At 48.3% G+C, this 18,820-nt stretch overlaps 1 protein-coding gene across 2 annotated transcripts in view; it reads left to right on the top strand.

Moving 5' to 3' along the window:
• RER1 (retention in endoplasmic reticulum sorting receptor 1) overlaps positions 1–18,820 on the top strand; it is a 93,849-nt gene that overhangs the window by 25,505 nt on the left and 49,524 nt on the right. For both annotated transcript variants that reach the window (XM_069240987.1, XM_069240988.1), the window contains exon 4: positions 4,654–4,753. In XM_069240987.1, the coding sequence (XP_069097088.1) occupies positions 4,654–4,753 (100 nt within the window). The remainder of the gene's footprint in view (positions 1–4,653; positions 4,754–18,820) is intronic.

Here is an 18,820-nt window from a genome sequence, read left to right as displayed (position 1 = left end):
CTGGTCTGGTAGTTCAGACTGCACTGTTTCCATGGGGAGCAGGGTTAAGACTGATTTGATTATGACTGGGTCCAAACTGAGGTGACATTTTGAGCAAAAGAACAATGGGTTGGGATGCTACCCAGAACGATTTCCAGTGGTTAGACAAATTGCAAGCATTTTTCTCATCATGTGTTTCAAGGTGTTCTTCATTTGAAAAAACATCATCAATGAATAAACACCAGAGAATCAGTTTTAAAAACCTGCTGGTTGTGCAGGAACAACAAAATAATTTGTTAAATATCTAATTGCTGAAGGCCAGGTGTGGAAAAAATAATAATAATAATAACTTCAAGAGCTACTAAACTTGACAATTTCTTCTCTTTGAGGGTATCCTGCACCAAGGGTGCTTCAGGAGGGGAAGATGTTTTCCTAATGGGACTGAGGAAGTGCATTCTTTTTTAAACCCAAGAGCACTTGACAAGACATAACAGTTTCGAAGAAGATGTGAAGACCTATCGTGCCTATTACCGCTGATCCACTAGAATGACATTAATAGTGAAATGAAAGAATGGGGACACCAAGTATATGATTATGGTGTAATGTCAGTCTCTTTAAATTTCCTTTGAAACACATGCAAAATGTGGCTGCAGGCCTGCCATTTCAGCCTGTGTGAAAAGGTGCATGCACCCTTTCACTACAGGTCACTGCAAGTCACCCCTATGGTAAGCCCGTTTAGCCCAGAGGGCAGGGTGCAGGTACCTCTGTGTGAGGGCGTCCTTGTATGAGCAGAGGTGCCCCTACGAACTCCAGCTCCATTACCCTGGACTTCGTAAGTGCGGGGAAGCCATTTTACCTGCATACTGAACACAGGCCACTACCTGTAGCCAGCTACATAATGGTAACTCTGAACCTGGGCATGTTTGGTATCAAACTTATTGGAGTCGTACCCCGAAACTATTGCCAGTATTGGTTGTATGATTCCATGCACTCTGGGGGGCTCCTGCTAGTCTTATGGGGTTTTCCAGACAGCCTACACGTCTGCCACCCCTCACACAGGTTTCTGCACTCCTTTTGCTTGACCAGCTCAGGCAGAGGTAGACAGAACAAAGGATTTCCTGTGAGAAAGGGAAGTAACGCCCTCTCCTTTGGAAAACCGGTATAGTTTGAAGGGCACATTTGGTGCCATCCTTGCATAAACTAAGTTGCCCCAGTCCAGGGACCCCCTCATGCAAAACTGGACAATGGTAAAGGGAGTGACCACTCCCCTGTCCATCACCACCCCAGGGGTGGTGCCCTGAGCTCCCCCAGGTGGCCACTGGATTCTGCTGTCTTGAAACCAAAGTGGGCAGAGGCCTCTGGGAGCATCTGAGTGGCCAGGTCAAGAAGGTGACGTCACAGCCCCCTCCTGATAGGTGGTCACCCTGCTAGGTGACCAGTCCCCCTTCCTTGGCTATTTAGGGTCTCCCTCTTGAATGGGTCCTCAGATTCGACGTGCAAGATTCCATCAGAACTCCTCTGCAACTTTTACTTCATCTTCTGACCACCGGGACTGCAACTGGATCCTCCAGGAACTCACAATCTGCAACTCCAATTACAACTCCGCTCTGTAACATTGTTTCCCCTGCTCCTTCCAGCAACTAAAACATTTCCCTGGCTGTGCATCCTTTGAGTGTGACGAGTCTTCAGCCTGCACAAGAATTAAGAAGGAATCTCCCTTGGAGTGAAGATGTCACTCCTCTGTCTCCGCTGGTACCAACTGCAATGTTGACCAGCTGCATGGGTCTTCTCTCCTCCAGAGCTGTGTGGATCCTACATCACAGGTGGTGTCTGAAGTGGTCCCCTTGGTCCTCTCTACTAGCTGTCCGACTTTGGAGACTGTAAGCCCTTGCCTGTCTCTGTGGGATAGTACCCCTTTGCACCACGACTCTAGCAGCTACCAAGGCTTGCTTGTGCCTCCTCTGAGAAATCTTCAGGCTCCATGTAGCCCCCGGCCTCCAGCACTCTTCCCGGCAAAGCACAGTCTGCTGCCTGATGCTCCAGTGACGTGGGACTCCTCTTCAGGTGTGCTGAGTGGCCCTCACTGTGACTCCTGTGCATACTGCCTGCGGGTCACCTGTGGGGGCTGCCTCCTCTTCTTGTGACTCTCCCAGCTGCTGAGGGTCAACTCAGACTCCCTTCCTTTGGTCGAGTTCCACGGGCCTTGCTGATTCTCTTCAGCCTTGCAAAAACGTCTTTACCGACTCTTGCATTTGCAAACACTTGTTGGTGGTTTTTTCAGCACCACTGACTGACTGCATCACAACTGCCGATGTGGGACATCACTAGCATCACTTCTGGAACTTCACTTCTGTGCCAATGCTGCACTGCTGACTTTCTTCATCCACCGTTGACCTGGTCCTGCATTCACAGAAGTGTGGGTAGTGGCTCTTGCCACAGCCGGACACTCCAACTTGAACTGCACTTGGTCCACTTCTTTTGCAGGTCCTCTTCTGTCTGGGTCAACCTTTGGTTTCTTCCAGTCTTATCTGGGTCTTGCACAGTCCTTTTCCAAAGTTCTCTTGTGGGTTTGGTGAAAACCACATACTTATTTTTTCTCTCCTGGTCGCTGGGGTGCACCCTGGTACTTACCTTTTGGGGTTCCCAATTCCTCCAGCTCCCCTCTACTGATCCCACTTCCTTGGGTGGGGGGACTGCGTTTCACATACCACCTATTTAGTATATGATTTGGTCCCCCCCCCAGGGCATTCCCTATTTTCTATTGTTTTTACTGTTTGCTATTGCTTCCTATGCTAATCACTGACTTCTAATGTGTACAACATAGGTTGTTTACTTACATCCTACTGGAGTATTGCCTATTCAGTATTTTAGTATTTTTGTTACTATACTAAAGTACATTTAATTTTGTAACACTGTGTGTTTCTTTCATGTGTGTAAGTGCGGTGTGACTGTAGTGGTATTGCATAAGCTTTGCTTGTCTCCTAGTAAAGTCTTGGCTGCTTATCCACAGCTACCTCTAGTGAGCCATGGCTTCCTAGACACTGTCTACACCTCATTAATAGGGGATAAGTGGACCTGGTATAAGGTGATAACACCATAGGTGCTCACCTCACACCAGGCCAGCTTCCTACAGTATACCACTGATATTTGGTGCAGAAGTGTTTTAAAATGCCATGAATTCTCATGCAACATGTGCCCCACTACTCCCCAACTCCATAAGGTGTAGCTATGGTTGGGCACACTAGTGATGCTGAATCTAAAAATCGTCAATGAGGCAGACTCGAACCCTATGCAACTCACTGACTGAAACAGAAAGGTGGCCATCCTGTGCAGTTGGAATGAGAGGATACAACGCCAAGCACAGAGATCTATGAAATATATCAGTGCTGCAAAACGTTAGTTGTAGGGAAGTAGCATTTTCTTTTGTATCTATGAAATATTTGAAACTATGCTTCCCACAAAGGTTTAAAGCAATGTAGCTAGTCAGTAGGGTAGTCTGCTCTCAGGACAGTGCAATATGATGAACCAGGTCTTTTCCAGTATAACTACAGAACCCCAGAGCAGACGGGGCGGCTTGGGTGGTGGCTGAAGGATTGCATAGAAAGGCCTTTTTATCATAGTCCCATGGCGAGCAGGCAGGATACTTTGTACAGCATTTGTAGAGCTGGCAGGTATGAGCGGGGATGGGAGCTTGATTGAAACCTCTAAAATATCCAAAGTCATGCTGCACAAGGTCTTCATTTCAACTGAAACTTAATAACAACACAGATTTCGGCAAAACAATTTTTAGAATACAGCGTTTACAATTTAAGGTTGCTGTTAATTTAAGAGCAACGTTGAATTATATTGGGCGCATGATCTTGGAAAGCGGAATTTGCTGTGTGTTGGAGGACGTTTGAAGTGTTGAAAAGTTAAACATCGTTTTTGGCTTCAATGAGTGACGCTGCAGTGTGGAACAGAAAAAGTGGCAAATGTGTGTGAATAAAGTAATCCATTCACTTGAGAACCTGTTGTTTATGATGTTGTGGACTGTCCTTTACGAGAAACCCTGGTTGGGGGGGGGGGGGGGGGTTAATCAGCTGAATAGCCAGTAAATTTAAAATCATAGCCTTGAAGTGTTGAAGAAATATAATGATGCAGATCATAATTAAAAGGGCGGACCATCCATCGGAGGAGTTAGAAAGTCACTCAGTATCATCCCGACCCATTTTTCCCATGCAGGAACCAGACCACTGTGTTCTTTCATTTGACCCCTGGACTACAGATTACTGATGAATGGCAAGATGTTACGTCCTCCTTGAATCAGGGGCAACCAGTCACTTTGTACTTCTATCTACTTTAATATGCTTTTTGCTGCAAAATCTTTTTTTCTTTACTACAGAATTGTAATTAATTGTTCAGCTATGTAATCTTTTCCAAATGTCTATATCCACTTTGGTGGTCCTTCATATCGTAGGTTACTGATGGAGCCTAAGGAATGAAATTACAGCAAAGTGACAATGAGGTTTTACAAGTATACTATATCACTTCCTTTGTCAAGCAGAGAAACAATATCAGGAATGAAAGTTTGGCTTCCGTGACATTCAGAAGGCTGGTGCGGCCACCACTTTGTATTGAACTCATTTATTGTTGCTGTTTTATTAACGCATTTCCCTTTCTTGTGTCTTACTTCAGGGTTGGTACATTGTGACATATGCCTTGGGAATCTATCACCTTAATCTCTTCATAGCTTTCCTGTCTCCAAAAGTAGATCCGTCTTTAATGGAAGACTCAGGTACAGTATATATCTTTTGCAGTTATTAATTTATAAAATTCCATTGAAGATGTCTGTCTGGCTTGGGCAGCTTTAACTGTGCTGGACGCAGGATGCTGTACTAGTCACACTTTACGATGTTTGCAAACTAGGGCCCACTTGTTATGGAAAGGAAAAGTCATGCACTGGCTTAATGCTGTCAAGACACTTGGTAGGGTGAGTGGTTTTGTGGTTGGAGATGCACTAACAAAACTTGATGGGCATTTGCTGCTTTGAAAATCTGACCAGACAAGTGTGCCCCAAATGCACATATTTGTAGCACTTCTATTTAAGCTCTTTTTGTCTGCCATGTATCTGTGCCGAGGACTCGTCTTTCAGTTAGTTTAAAGGAGATGAGTGATTTAATTATTAGTTGTATTCTTTTGGTGCCCAATTAAGATGCGGATTTCCAATAATTTGGATCTTTGGGAAAATGCAGTATTTTTTGCTGCTTCTCTTATGGCCTAGTGTTGTCTTCTGCTCTTACCTTTCACAGAAGGATTTTTATAAAAATGTATTTATTAACATTTCAACAAGCTTGACTGTATACATAGCTTTTCATGATAACATTGTTGCTGTTTTTTTTTTATAAGACCATACGGTCCACATACTGTTGTTTACATTTCCAGTCTTACACGTCAAAAGCTAGTAAGTCAACAAATATTGAGGTGATGCAGCAGTCATCAAGCTCTTATACTCCTATCAAGCTTTCTATATCAAGAAGAGACACTTTTGAAGTAACTGCACCCACCCCTTGGGCTTCCATCTAAAAATCAGTCCCCAAAAATACAATCAGAGATAAGAGTTGAATAAAATACCGGCGTGTTTGAACTTCAAATAGTACATACCTCAGTCAATAAGGTTATCAATGCATCTGTGGAACTGAATCTCATCCGTTTTTGATCACTGTCTATACCCCTGTTACTCCTCTAAAGAAAATGTTGAGGACCAAGTTGAATTGGTGAGAGGGGTGAACATGGAGCTGCCTAGCACATTTCGAGCTGGTACATCCCAGTGTTAATGAACTTAGGAGTAGTCTGTTAACAAGTAAGATTTCTGATTTCCTCCGCCTAAAAATATCTGGAGCACATTTTACCATTTAAAAATAAAAAAACAATTGATTCTGCTGCCTTAATGGAAACCCCTGCAGCAGTTCATAAATCTAGTAGAGACGTCTAGCTGCACATTCCTTACAAATGAATATTCCCCAGACGTCAGACTGGACCCTGACATTTTTGAGCAGTCCCCTTGAGTGCCGGATTGCAGGATCATGAGTCCAAAAGTCAGCCGCAAGTGGTCCATGAAGCTTCTGCCCGCTCTCCATGAAAATCTGCACTGCTGCAGGTTCTGTTCACAAAGGTAGGTCCTAGGACCGCTCTCCGGAGTCCCTCGCTTCTGTCATTGTCGCAATCCCGGATGTCTTCAGGTAAGTCCCACAAGAAGAAGTCCAAGAGGTTGAAGCATTCTTCAACTTCCTCACACTGGTCCCATTCATTGGACGATACACTGGAACGATGCCACAAGTCCAGGTCCTGGTCCCAGGTCGTCCCTGTGGAGCCCATGGCTGACCCTGGGTCTGCTCTGATCTTCCCCAAGTATCTCGTTGCCAGGGCGAACCAGGCCCGAGAGTTTTGTGAGGCCCTTATGAAGTCTTGGACCTTCAGCTGCTCACAGTTCAGTTCAAGCCCACTGTCTCAATAGCAGTGCTTCACCCAGGATGTCTCCACCAGAACCCTTACTTCCCTTCAATGAAGCCCTCACTGAGGCCTGGGTGAAGCCCAGCATAGGCACTCCTGTGCACAGGAATATTTTCTGCCGCTGTCGCCTCACTTCCATGGACCCAGCCTTCCTCACCCAGCATCCCGTCTGTAAGGAAATGCCTCCTTGGCATGGTTACCCCCTGACTTTTTGCCTTTGCTGATGCTATGTTTTGAATTGAAAGTGTGCTGAGGTCTGCTAACCAGGCCCCAGCACCAGTGTTCTTTCCCTAACCTGTACTTTTGATTCCACAATTGGCACACCCTGGCATCCAGGTAAGTCCCTTGTAACTGGTACCCCTGGAACCAAGGGCCCTGATGCCAGGGAAGGTCTCTAAGGGCTGCAGCATATCTTATGCCACCCTGGGGACCCCTCACTCAGCACAGACACACTGCTTGCCAGCTTGTGTGTGCTGGTGAGAACAAAACGAGTAAGTCGACATGGTACTCCCCTCAGGGTACCATGCCAACCTCACACTGCCTATGCAGTATAGGTAAGTCACCCCTCTAGTAGGCCTTACAGCCCTAAGGCAGGGTGCACTATACCATAGGTGAGGGCACCAGTGCATGAGTACTGTGCCCCTACAGTGTCTAAGCCAAACCTTAGACATTGTAAGTGCAGGGTAGCCATAAGAGTATATGGTCTGGGAGTCTGTCAAACACGGACTTCACAACACCATAATGGCTACACTGAAAACTGGGAAGTTTGGTATCAAACTTCTCAGCACAATAAATGCACACTGATGCCAGTGTACATTTTATTGTAAAATACACCCCAGAGGGCACCTTAGAGGTGCCCCCTGAAACCTTAACCGACTATCTGTGTAGGCTGACTGGTTCCAGCAGCCTGCCACAACCGAGACATGTTGCTGGCCCCATGGTGAGAGTGCCTTTGTCACTCTGAGGCCAGTAACAAAGCCTGCACTGGTTGGAGATGCTAACACCTCCCCAAGGCAGGAGCTGTCACACCTGGCGGTGAGCCTCAAAGGCTCACCCCTTTGTGCCGGCACCGCAGGACACTCCAGCTAGTGGAGTTGCCCCCCCCCCCCCCCTCCGGCCACGGCCCCCACTTTTGGCGGCAAGGCCAGAGAAAATAATGAGAATAACAAGGAGGAGTCACTGGCCAGTCAGGACAGCCCCTAAGGTGTCCTGAGCTGAAGTGACTCTAACTTTTAGAAAACCTCCATCTTGCAGATGGAGGATTCCCCAATAGGATTAGGGATGTGACCCCCTCCCCTTGGGAGGAGGCACAAAGAGGGTGTACCCACCCTCAGGGCTAGTAGCCATTGGCTACTAACCCCCCCAGACCTAAACACGCCCTTAAATTTTGTATTTAAGGGCTCCCCTGAACCTAAGAATTTAGATTCCTGAAACTACAAGAAGAAGAAGACTGCTGAGCTGAAAAACCCCTGCAGAGGAAGAAAAGAAGACACCAACTGCTTTGGCCCCAGTCCTACCGGCCTGTCTCCTGCCTTCCAAAGAAACCTGCTCCAGCGACGCTTTCCAAGGGACCAGCGACCTCTGAATCCTCTGAGGACTGCCCTGCTTCAAGAAAGACAAGAAACTCCTGAGGACAGCGGCACTGCTCCAAAAGAACTGCAACTTTGTTTCAAGGAGCAGACTTAAAGACCCCTGCAACTCCCCGCAAGAAGCGTGAGACTTGCAACACTGCACCCGGCGACCCCGACTCGACTGGTGGAGAACCAACACCTCAGGGAGGACCCTCCGGCGACTCCGAGACCGTGAGTAACCAAAGTTGTCCCCCCTGAGCCCCCACAGCGACGCCTGCAGAGGGAATCCAGAGGCTCCCCCTGACCGCGACTGCCTGAACTCCATTTCCCGACGGCTGGAAAAGACCCTGCACCTGCAGCCCCCAGCCCCCAGCACCTAAAGGAACGGAACTCCTGTGCAGGAGTGACCCCCGGTGCCCTCTCCCTTGCCTAGGTGGTGGCTACCCCGAGGAGCCCCCCCCCTTGCCTGCCTGCACCGCTGAAGAGATCCCTTGATCTCTCATTGAACATCATTGAAAACCCGACGCGTGTTTGCACACTGCGCCCGGCCGCCCCCGCGCTGCTGAGGGTGTACTTTTTGTGCTGACTTGTGTCCCCCCCGGTGCCCTACAAAACCCCCCTGGTCTGCCCTCCGAAGACGCGGGTACTTACCTGCTGGCAGACTAGAACTGGGGCACCCCCTTCTCTCCATTGAAGCCTATGCGTTTTGGGCACCTCTTTGACCTCTGCACCTGACCGGCCCTGAGTTGCTGGTGTGGTAACTTTGGGGTTGCTCTGAACCCCCAACGGTGGGCTACCTTGGACCCAAACCTGAGACTTGTAAGTGATTTACTTACCTGACAAAACTAACAAAAACTTACCTCCCCCAGGAACTGTGAAAATTGCACTAAGTGTCCACTTTTAAAACAGCTTATTGTGTTTTATGTAAAAAGTATACATGCTAATGTAATGATTCAAAGTTCCTAAAGTACTTACCTGCAATACCTTTCAAATGAGATATTACATGTAGAAATTGAACCTGTGGTTCTTAAAATAAACTAAGAAAATATATTTTTCTATAACAAAACCTATTGGCTGGATTTGTCTCTGAGTGTGTGTTCCTCATTTATTGCCTGTGTGTATGTACAACAAATGCTTAACACTACTCCTTTGATAAGCCTACTGCTCGACCACACTACCACAAAATAGAGCATTAGTGTTATCTCTTTTTGCCACTATCTTACCTCTAAGGGGAACCCTTGGACTCTGTGCATACTATTCCTTACTTTGAAATAGTGCATACAGAGCCAACTTCCTACATTGGTGGCAGCGGTGGGATACAAGACTTTGCATTTGCTGGACTACTCAGCCAATACCTGATCACACGACAAATTCCAAAAATTGTCATTAGAAATTGTTTTTGCAATTTGAGCTATTTTTCTAAATTCTTAAAAGACCTGCTAGGGCCTTGTGTTAGATCCTGTTTAGCATTTCTTTTAGAGTTTAAAAGTTTGGTAAAAGTTTGAATTAGATTCTAGAACTAGTTTTAGATTCTTAAAAAGTATTCCAACTTTTAGAAGCATAATGTCTAGTGCAGAGATGAATGTGGTGGAACTCGACACCACACCTTACCTCCATCTTAAGATGAGGGAGCTAAGGTCACTCTGTAAACTAAAGAAAATAGTAATGGGCCCCAGACCTTTCAAACTACAGCTCCAGGAGCTTTTGGCAGAGTTTGAAAGAGCCAACTCCTCTGAGGCTGGCAACACAGAGGATGATGATAGTGACTTGGAGGGTGATTCCCCCCTACCAGTCCTATCTAGGGAAGACAGGGCCTCTCAAGCATAATAGTCAGAGATGCTGGCTCCCTCACAGGAGGGACCAACTTCTCTGAAATCACTGAGGATAACTCCAGTGAAGAGGACATCCAGTTAGCCAGGATGGCCAAAAGATTGGCTTTGGAAAGACAGATCCTAGCCATAGAAAGGGAAAGACAAGAGATGGGCCTAGGACCCATCAATGGTGGCAGCAACATAAATAGGGTCAGAGATTCTCCTGACATGTTGAAAATCCCTAAAGGGATTGTAACTAAATATGAAGATGGTGATGACATCACCAAATGGTTCACAGCTTTTGAGAGGGCTTGTGTAACCAGAAACGTGAACAAATCTCACTGGGGTGCTCTCCTCTGGGAAATGTTCACAGGAAAGTGTAGGGATAGACTCCTCACACTCTCTGGAAAAGATGCAGAATCTTATGACCTCATGAAGGGTACCCTGATTGAGGGCTTTGGATTCTCCACTGAGGAGTATAGGATTAGATTCAGGGGGGCTCAAAAATCCTCGAGCCAGGTTGACTTTGTAGACTACTCAGTAAAAACACTAGATGGTTGGATTCAAGGCAGTGGTGTAAGTAATTATGATGGGCTGTACAATTTATTTGTGAAAGAACACCTATTAAGTAATTGTTTCAATGATAAACTGCATCAGCATCTGGTAGACCTAGGACCAATTTCTCCCCAAGAATTGGGAAAGAAGGCGGACCATTGGGTCAAGACTAGGGTGTCCAAAACTTCCACAGGGGGTGACCAAAAGAAAGGGGTCACAAAACCTCCCCAGGGGAAAGGTGGTGAGACAGCCAAAAACAAAAATAGTAAAGAGTCTTCTACAGGCCCCCAAAAACCTGCACAGGAAGGTGGGCCCAGAGCCTCTTCACAAAACAATCCTGGGTACAAGGGTAAAAACTTTGATCCCAAAAAGGCCTGGTGTCGTAGCTGTAGTCAGTCTGGACACCAAACTGGAGACAAGGCCTGTCCCAAGAAAGATACCACTTCTAACTCCACTCCAGCTAAAACTGGAATGGCCAGTCTCCAAGTGGGATCAACAGTGTGCCCAGAGCAAATCAGGTGTCACACTGAAGCTACATTAGTCTCTGAGGGTGGGGTGGATTTAGCCACACTGGCTGCCTGGCCCCCTAACATGCAAAAATACAGGCAGCAGCTCTTAATTAATGGGACAAGTGTAGAGGGCCTGAGGGATACAGGTGCCAGTGTCACTATGGTGACAGAGAAACTGGTTTCCCCTGGCCAATACCTGGCTGGACAAACTTATTCAGTCACCAACGCTGACAATCAGACTAAAGTACATCCCATGGCTATGGTAACTTTAGAGTGGGGAGGGGTCAATGGCCTGAAACAGGTGGTGGTCTCCTCAAATATCCCAGTAGACTGTTTGCTTGGAAATGACCTGGAGTCCTCAGCATGGGCTGAGGTAGAACTGAAAACCCATGCAGCCATGCTGGGTATCCCTGAACTGGTGTGTGTCAAAACAAGGGCACAGTGCAAGGCACAGGGTGAAAAAGTAGAGCTGGAGTCTGGAAGAAAGGCCCAGCCTACCAAGAGAAAAGGAAAGTCAGCTGGGAAACCAGCTGCAACACAACAAGAAAAAGAGAGCCTCTCTTCTCAGGAAGAAGCTCTGCCCTCTGAGAGAACTGAGCCTATGGAGCTGGAACCTTATCAGGTTGAGCTCTTGGGCCCAGGGGGACCCTCAAGGGAGGAGTTGTGTAAGGGACAAGAAACCTGTCCCTCTCTTGAAGGCCTTAGGCAGCAAGCTGCTGAAGAGTCCAAAGGCAAGAAAAATGGAACACATAGGGTCTATTGGGAAGATGGACTCCTGTACACTGAGGCAAGAGATCCCAAACCTGGTGCCACTAGGAGAGTGGTAGTGCCTCAGGGGTTCAGAGAGTTCATTCTGACCTTAGCCCATGATATTCCCCTTGCTGGGCATTTGGGACAAACCAAGACGTGGGAGAGGTTAGTCAACCACTTCTACTGGCCCAACATGTCCCAGAAGGTTAAGGAGTTTTGCACCTCCTGTACTACCTGTCAAGCCAGTGGTAAGACAGGTGGACATCCAAAGGCCCCCCTCATTCCACTTCCAGTGGTAGGGGTCCCCTTTGAAAGAGTGGGTGTGGACATAGTGGGTCCACTGGAACCTCCCACAGCCTCAGGAAATATGTACATCCTAGTAGTAGTGGATCATGCTACTAAGTATCCTGAAGCTATTCCCCTTAGGTCGACTACTGCCCCTGCAGTAGCCAAGGCCCTCATTGGTATCTTTACCAGGGTGGGCTTCCATAAGGAGGTGGTGTCTGACAGAGGTACCAACTTCATGTCAGCATACCTAAAACACATGTGGAATGAGTGTGGAGTGACTTATAAGTTCACTATACCATATCATCCACAAACTAATGGCCTTGTTGAGAGATTCAACAAGACATTAAAGGGCATGATCATGGGGCTCCCAGAAAAACTCAAAAGGAGATGGGATGTCCTCCTGCCATGTCTGCTTTTCGCTTACAGAGAGGTGCCTCAGAAGGGAGTAGGGTTCTCACCCTTTGAACTTCTGTTTGGCCACCCTGTAAGGGGAACACTTGCTCTTGTTAAAGAAGGCTGGGAGAGACCTCTTCATGAGCCTAAACAAGACATAGTGGACTATGTACTTGGCCTTCGCTCAAGAATGGCAGAGTACATGGAAAAGGCAAGTAAAAACCTTGAGGCCAGCCAACAGCTCCAGAAGTTTTGGATGACCAAAAGGCTGCAATGGTTGAATTTCAACCAGGGCAGAAAGTCTGGGTTTTGGAGCCTGTGGCTCCCAGGGCACTTCAGGACAGATGGAGTGGCCCTTACCCAATCCTGGAAAAGAAGAGTCAGGTCACCTACCTGGTGGACCTAGGCACAAGCAGGAGCCCCAAGAGGGTGATCCATGTAAACCGCCTAAAACTCTTCCATGACAGGGCTGATGTGAATCTGTTGATGGTAACAGATGAGGACCAAGAAGCTGAGAGTGAGCCTCTCCCTGATCTCCTCTCATCAGACCCTAAAGATGGCTCAGTGGATGGAGTGATCTAGTCAGACACCCTCTCTGGCCAACAGCAAGCTGACTGTAGGAAGGTCCTATAACAGTTTGCTGAGCTCTTTTCCCTAACCCCTGGTCAGACACACCTGTGTACCCATGATGTGGACACAGGAGACAGCATGCCTGTCAAAAACAAAATCTTCAGACAGTCTGATCAAGTTAAGGAAAGCATCAAGGTGGAAGTCCACAAGATGCTGGAATTGGGAGTAATTGAGTACTCTGACAGCCCCTGGGCTAGCCCAATGGTCTTAGTCCCGAAACCTCACACCAAAGAAGGAAAGAGAGAGATGAGGTTTTGTGTGGACTACAGAGGACTTAACTCTGTCACCAAGACAGATGCCCATCCCATTCCTAGAGCTGATGAGCTGATTGATAAATTAGGTGCTGCCAAATTCTTAAGTACCTTTGACTTAACAGCAGGGTACTGGCAAATCAAAATGGCACCTGGAGCAAAAGAAAAGACCGCATTCTCCACACCTGATGGGCATTATCAGTTCACTGTTATGCCCTTTGGTTTAAAGAATGCCCCTGCCACCTTCCAAAGGTTGGTGAATCAAGTCCTTGCTGGCTTGGAGTCCTTCAGTGCAGCTTATCTTGACGATATTGCTGTCTTTAGCTCCAACTGGCAGGATCACCTGGTCCACCTGAAGAAGGTTTTGAAGGCTCTGCAATCTGCAGGCCTCTCTATCAAGGCATCCAAATGCCAGATAGGGCAGGGAACTGTGGTTTACTTGGGACACCTTGTAGGTGGAGGCCAAGTTCAGCCACTCCAGCCTAAGATCCAGACTATTCTGGACTGGGCAGCTCCAAAAACCCAGACTCAAGTCAGGGCATTCCTTGGCTTGACTGGGTACTATAGGAGGTTTGTGAAGGGATATGGATCCATTGTGACAGCCCTCACAGAACTCACCTCCAAGAAAATGCCCAAGAAAGTAAACTGGACTGTAGAATGCCAACAGGCCTTTGACACCCTGAAACAAGCTATGTGCACCGCACCAGTTCTAAAAGCTCCAGATTACTCCAAGCAGTTCATTGTGCAGACAGATGCCTCTGAACATGGGATAGGGGCAGTTTTGTCCCAAACAAATGATGATGGCCTTGACCAGCCTGTTGCTTTCATTAGCAGGAGGTTACTTCCCAGGGAGCAGCGTTGGAGTGCCATTGAGAGGGAGGCCTTTGCTGTGGTTTGGTCCCTGAAGAAGCTGAGACCATACCTCTTTGGTACTCACTTCCTAGTTCAGACTGACCACAGACCTCTCAGATGGCTGATGCAAATGAAAGGTGAAAATCCAAAACTGTTGAGGTGGTCCATCTCCCTACAGGGAATGGACTTTATAGTGGAACACAGACCTGGGACTGCCCATGCCAATGCAGATGGCCTTTCCAGGTTCTTCCACTTAGAAAATGAAGACTCTCTTGGGAAAGGTTAGTCTCATCCTCTTTCGTTTGGGGGGGGTTGTGTAAGGAAATGCCTCCTTGGCATGGTTACCCCCTGACTTTTTGCCTTTGCTGATGCTATGTTTTGAATTGAAAGTGTGCTGAGGTCTGCTAACCAGGCCCCAGCACCAGTGTTCTTTCCCTAACCTGTACTTTTGATTCCACCATTGGCACACTCTGGCATCCAGGTAAGTCCCTTGTAACTGGTACCCCTGGTACCAGGGAAGGTCTCTAAGGGCTGCAGCATATCTTATGCCACCCTGGGGACCCCTCACTCAGCACAGACACACTGCTTGCCAGCTTGTGTGTGCTGGTGAGAACAAAACGAGTAAGTCGACATGGTACTCCCCTCAGGGTACCATGCCAACCTCACACTGCCTATGCAGTATAGGTAAGTCACCCCTCTAGTAGGCCTTACAGCCCTAAGGCAGGGTGCACTATACCATAGGTGAGGGCACCAGTGCATGAGTACTGTGCCCCTACAGTGTCTAAGCCAAACCTTAGACATTGTAAGTGCAGGGTAGCCATAAGAGTATATGGTCTGGGAGTCTGTCAAACACGGACTCCACAACACCATAATGGCTACACTGAAAACTGGGAAGTTTGGTATCAAACTTCTCAGCACAATAAATGCACACTGATGCCAGTGTACATTTTATTGTAAAATACACCCCAGAGGGCACCTTAGAGGAGCCCCCTGAAACCTTAACCGACTATCTGTGTAGGCTGACTGGTTCCAGCAGCCTGCCACAGCCGAGACATGTTGCTGGCCCCATGGGGAGAGTGCCTTTGTCACTCTGAGGCCAGTAACAAAGCCTGCACTGGTTGGAGATGCTAACACCTCCCCCAGGCAGGAGCTGTCACACCTGGCGGTGAGCCTCAAAGGCTCACCCCTTTGTGCCAGCACCGCAGGACACTCCAGCTAGTGGAGTTGCCCGCCCCCTCCGGCCACGGCCCCCACTTTTGGCGGCAAGGCCGGAGAAAATAATGAGAATAACAAGGAGGAGTCACTGGCCAGTCAGGACAGCCCCTAAGGTGTCCTGAGCTGAAGTGACTCTAACTTTTAGAAAACCTCCATCTTGCAGATGGAGGATTCCCCAATAGGATTAGGGATGTGACCCCCCTCCCCTTGGGAGGAGGCACAAAGAGGGTACCCACCCTCAGGGCTAGTAGCCATTGGCTACTAACCCCCCAGACCTAAACACGCCCTTAAATTTTGTATTTAAGGGCTCCCCTGAACCTAAGAATTTAGATTCCTGAAACTACAAGAAGAAGAAGACTGCTGAGCTGAAAAACCCCTGCAGAGGAAGAACAGAAGACACCAACTGCTTTGGCCCCAGTCCTACCGGCCTGTCTCCTGCCTTCCAAAGAAACCTGCTCCAGCGACGCTTTCCAAGGGACCAGCGACCTCTGAATCCTCTGAGGACTGCCCTGCTTCAAGAAAGACAAGAAACTCCCGAGGACAGCGGCACTGCTCCAAAAGAACTGCAACTTTGTTTCAAGGAGCAGACTTAAAGACCCCTGCAACTCCCCGCAAGAAGCGTGAGACTTGCAACACTGCACCCGGCGACCCCGACTCGACTGGTGGAGAACCAACACCTCAGGGAGGACCCTCCGGCGACTCCGAGACCGTGAGTAACCAAAGTTGTCCCCCCTGAGCCCCCACAGCGACGCCTGCAGAGGGAATCCCGAGGCTCCCCCTGACCGCGACTGCCTGAACTCCATTTCCCGACGGCTGGAAAAGACCCTTCACCCGCAGCCCCCAGCACCTAAAGGAACGGAACTCCTGTGCAGGAGTGACCCCCAGGAGGCCCTCTCCCTTGCCTAGGTGGTGGCTACCGTGAGGAGCCCCCCCCCGCTTGCCTGCCTGCACCGCTGAAGAGATCCCTTGAGCTCTCATTGAACATCATTGAAAACCCGACGCGTGTTTGCACACTCCACCCGGCCGCCCCCGCGCTGCTGAGGGTGTACTTTTTGTGCTGACTTGTGTCCCCCCCCCGGTGCCCTACAAAACCCCCCTGGTCTGCCTCCGAAGACGCGGGTACTTACCTGCTGGCAGACTGGAACCGGGGCACCCCCTTCTCTCCATTGAAGCCTATGCGTTTTGTGCACCTCTTTGACCTCTGCACCTGACCGGCCCTGAGCTGCTGGTGTGGTAACTTTGGGGTTGCTCTGAACCCCCAATGGTGGGCTACCTTGGACCCAAACCTGAGACTTGTAAGTGATTTACTTACCTGACAAAACTAACAAAAACTTACCTCCCTCAAGAACTGTGAAAATTGCACTGTGTCCACTTTTAAAACAGCTTATTGTGTTTTATGTAAAAAGTATACATGCTAATGTAATGATTCAAAGTTCCTAAAGTACTTACCTGCAATACCTTTCAAATGAGATATTACATGTAGAAATTGAACCTGTGGTTCTTAAAATAAACTAAGAAAAGATATTTTTCTATAACAAAACCTATTGGCTGGATTTGTCTCTGAGTGTGTGTTCCTCATTTATTGCCTGTGTGTATGTACAACAAATGCTTAACACTACTCCTTTGATAAGCCTACTGCTCGACCACACTACCACAAAATAGAGCATTAGTGTTATCTCTTTTTGCCACTATCTTACCTCTAAGGGGAACCCTTGGACTCTGTGCATACTATTCCTTACTTTGAAATAGTGCATACAGAGCCAACTTCCTACACCGTCCCTGATAGCCTGGTGGTCAGGCCTCATTCAATCCCATCTTGTTCCTTACCACACCACCTGATAGGGAATCCCAGGGGCTGGATACATTTGCTAAAGGATTTTTATTTTTTTATACCAGCCTTTCAGTGCGGTCCGTGAGCACCTGTCCCTGCTAGGCCACTATTCCCATACTGCATAGGATATGGTTGCACAAGTGCTACCTATGGTCTCTTAGGAGGCCAGAGTTATACTTTTCCAGCTATTGCTAACGAGAGAGTCGCAGCAAAGTTCAGAATCTGCTGCAGATTGGATACAACCAACTCACTGGGCATTGCTTCCACTGTGGCGCTCCGACGGCACACCAGCTGAGGACAACTGGCTTTTCAAGAGATGTCCAGGTATCTCTTATGGACATGCCCTTTGACTGCCCTTTGGCGACAAGGTGGATTTGGCACTTGAACGTTTTAAGGATAGTAGTACCATGGCTAAGTCCTTAGGGCTCACCATGGTCCAATGACAGCTGCATTCCACTTCTTCCATGGCTACAGCAGGGGTTACTAGTTGCGTCCTTTTCCTCCTAGCCACCATGGACAGCAGGAGCTTCTGTCCTTTTGCATCTGTGGCTCCCACAGTCCTTGTGGGAACCAAGGCCAGAAATACCTCCAAACCCCCTTCTCCCACCCCTCAGCAACCGCAGCCCCAGCCCCAAATATATCATTATGGGCACCCGGTTGGTGGCAGGATTCGGCACCGCCTGCCCCAATGGCAGGAGATTACTTTGGACAAATAGGTGCTTCACAATGTCCGGTGGGGCTATGCCCTATCCTTCCATCGGAACCATCCACTTTTGCCACCATTTGCTAGTCAACTGATGGAGGACCAGGGATGGCTGACCCAGGACAGGAAGCGCTAGCTCTTTTGGCTAAAGGAGCCATCAAGATGGTGCCGGTATCAGAAATAGGCCGTGTTTGCTATTCCCACTACTTTCTAGTGCAAAAAAGGTATGGAGGCCTCCGTCCTAACCTATACCCTCTCAGCTGCTTCCTGAAAAAGGAGAAATTCAGGGTGCTCGCTTTGGCTCGGGTTCTGTCAGCCCTTGTCTTTGGAGACTAGATATTAGCGCTGGAGTTGCAGGACACCTCACATCTGCGGTTCACGGAAGCCAAAGAGCATTATGGTCTTACCAGCATCCTTTGGTGTCAGGTGATGGCAGGGTTGCAGCACATCTGCGGAGTTGAGGAGTCCAAGTCTTCCCCTACCTCAACGACCAACTGTTAAAGGCAGGCTCGTACTAAACAGCAGTTTCTCACTTTCAGACTTTGGCGGGCCTCCTATATTTGCTGGGTTTCACATTCAGTGACTCACTCCCAGACCCTTTCACCCTAGCTGTTTTGGATACAGTGCAGTTTCGGGCCTGTCCACTGGCACAGCAAGTCCAGGGTATTTGGGCTGCGATTCCGCTTTTTAATCCTTTATCCTGGTTTTTGGTAGATTTAATGAGGCTGCTGGGTCTCATGGCCTCCTGCATTTTGCTGGTAAAGCATGCCTGTTGGCATATGTGGGCACTGTAGTGAGATTTGAAGTCCCAGTGGGCACACCATCAGGGGAATCCCTCTGACTCGGCCCAGATATCGAAGGGAACTACAAAAGATCTGCAGTGGTAGCTCTTGGACCGCGATTGGCTTAGTTGCAGAATCTTCTCCCTTCCCCATCCAGAGCTCACAGTAATGACAAATGGGTCACTTCCTGGTTGGTGTGATCATCTGGGAG

Source organism: Pleurodeles waltl, chromosome 6, assembly GCF_031143425.1.
Source record: "Pleurodeles waltl isolate 20211129_DDA chromosome 6, aPleWal1.hap1.20221129, whole genome shotgun sequence".
In the NCBI taxonomy this organism is placed as follows: domain Eukaryota; kingdom Metazoa; phylum Chordata; class Amphibia; order Caudata; family Salamandridae; genus Pleurodeles; species Pleurodeles waltl.
The sequence above is the reverse complement of the archived record's forward strand: the minus strand, read 5'-3'. Positions and strand labels throughout refer to the sequence as shown.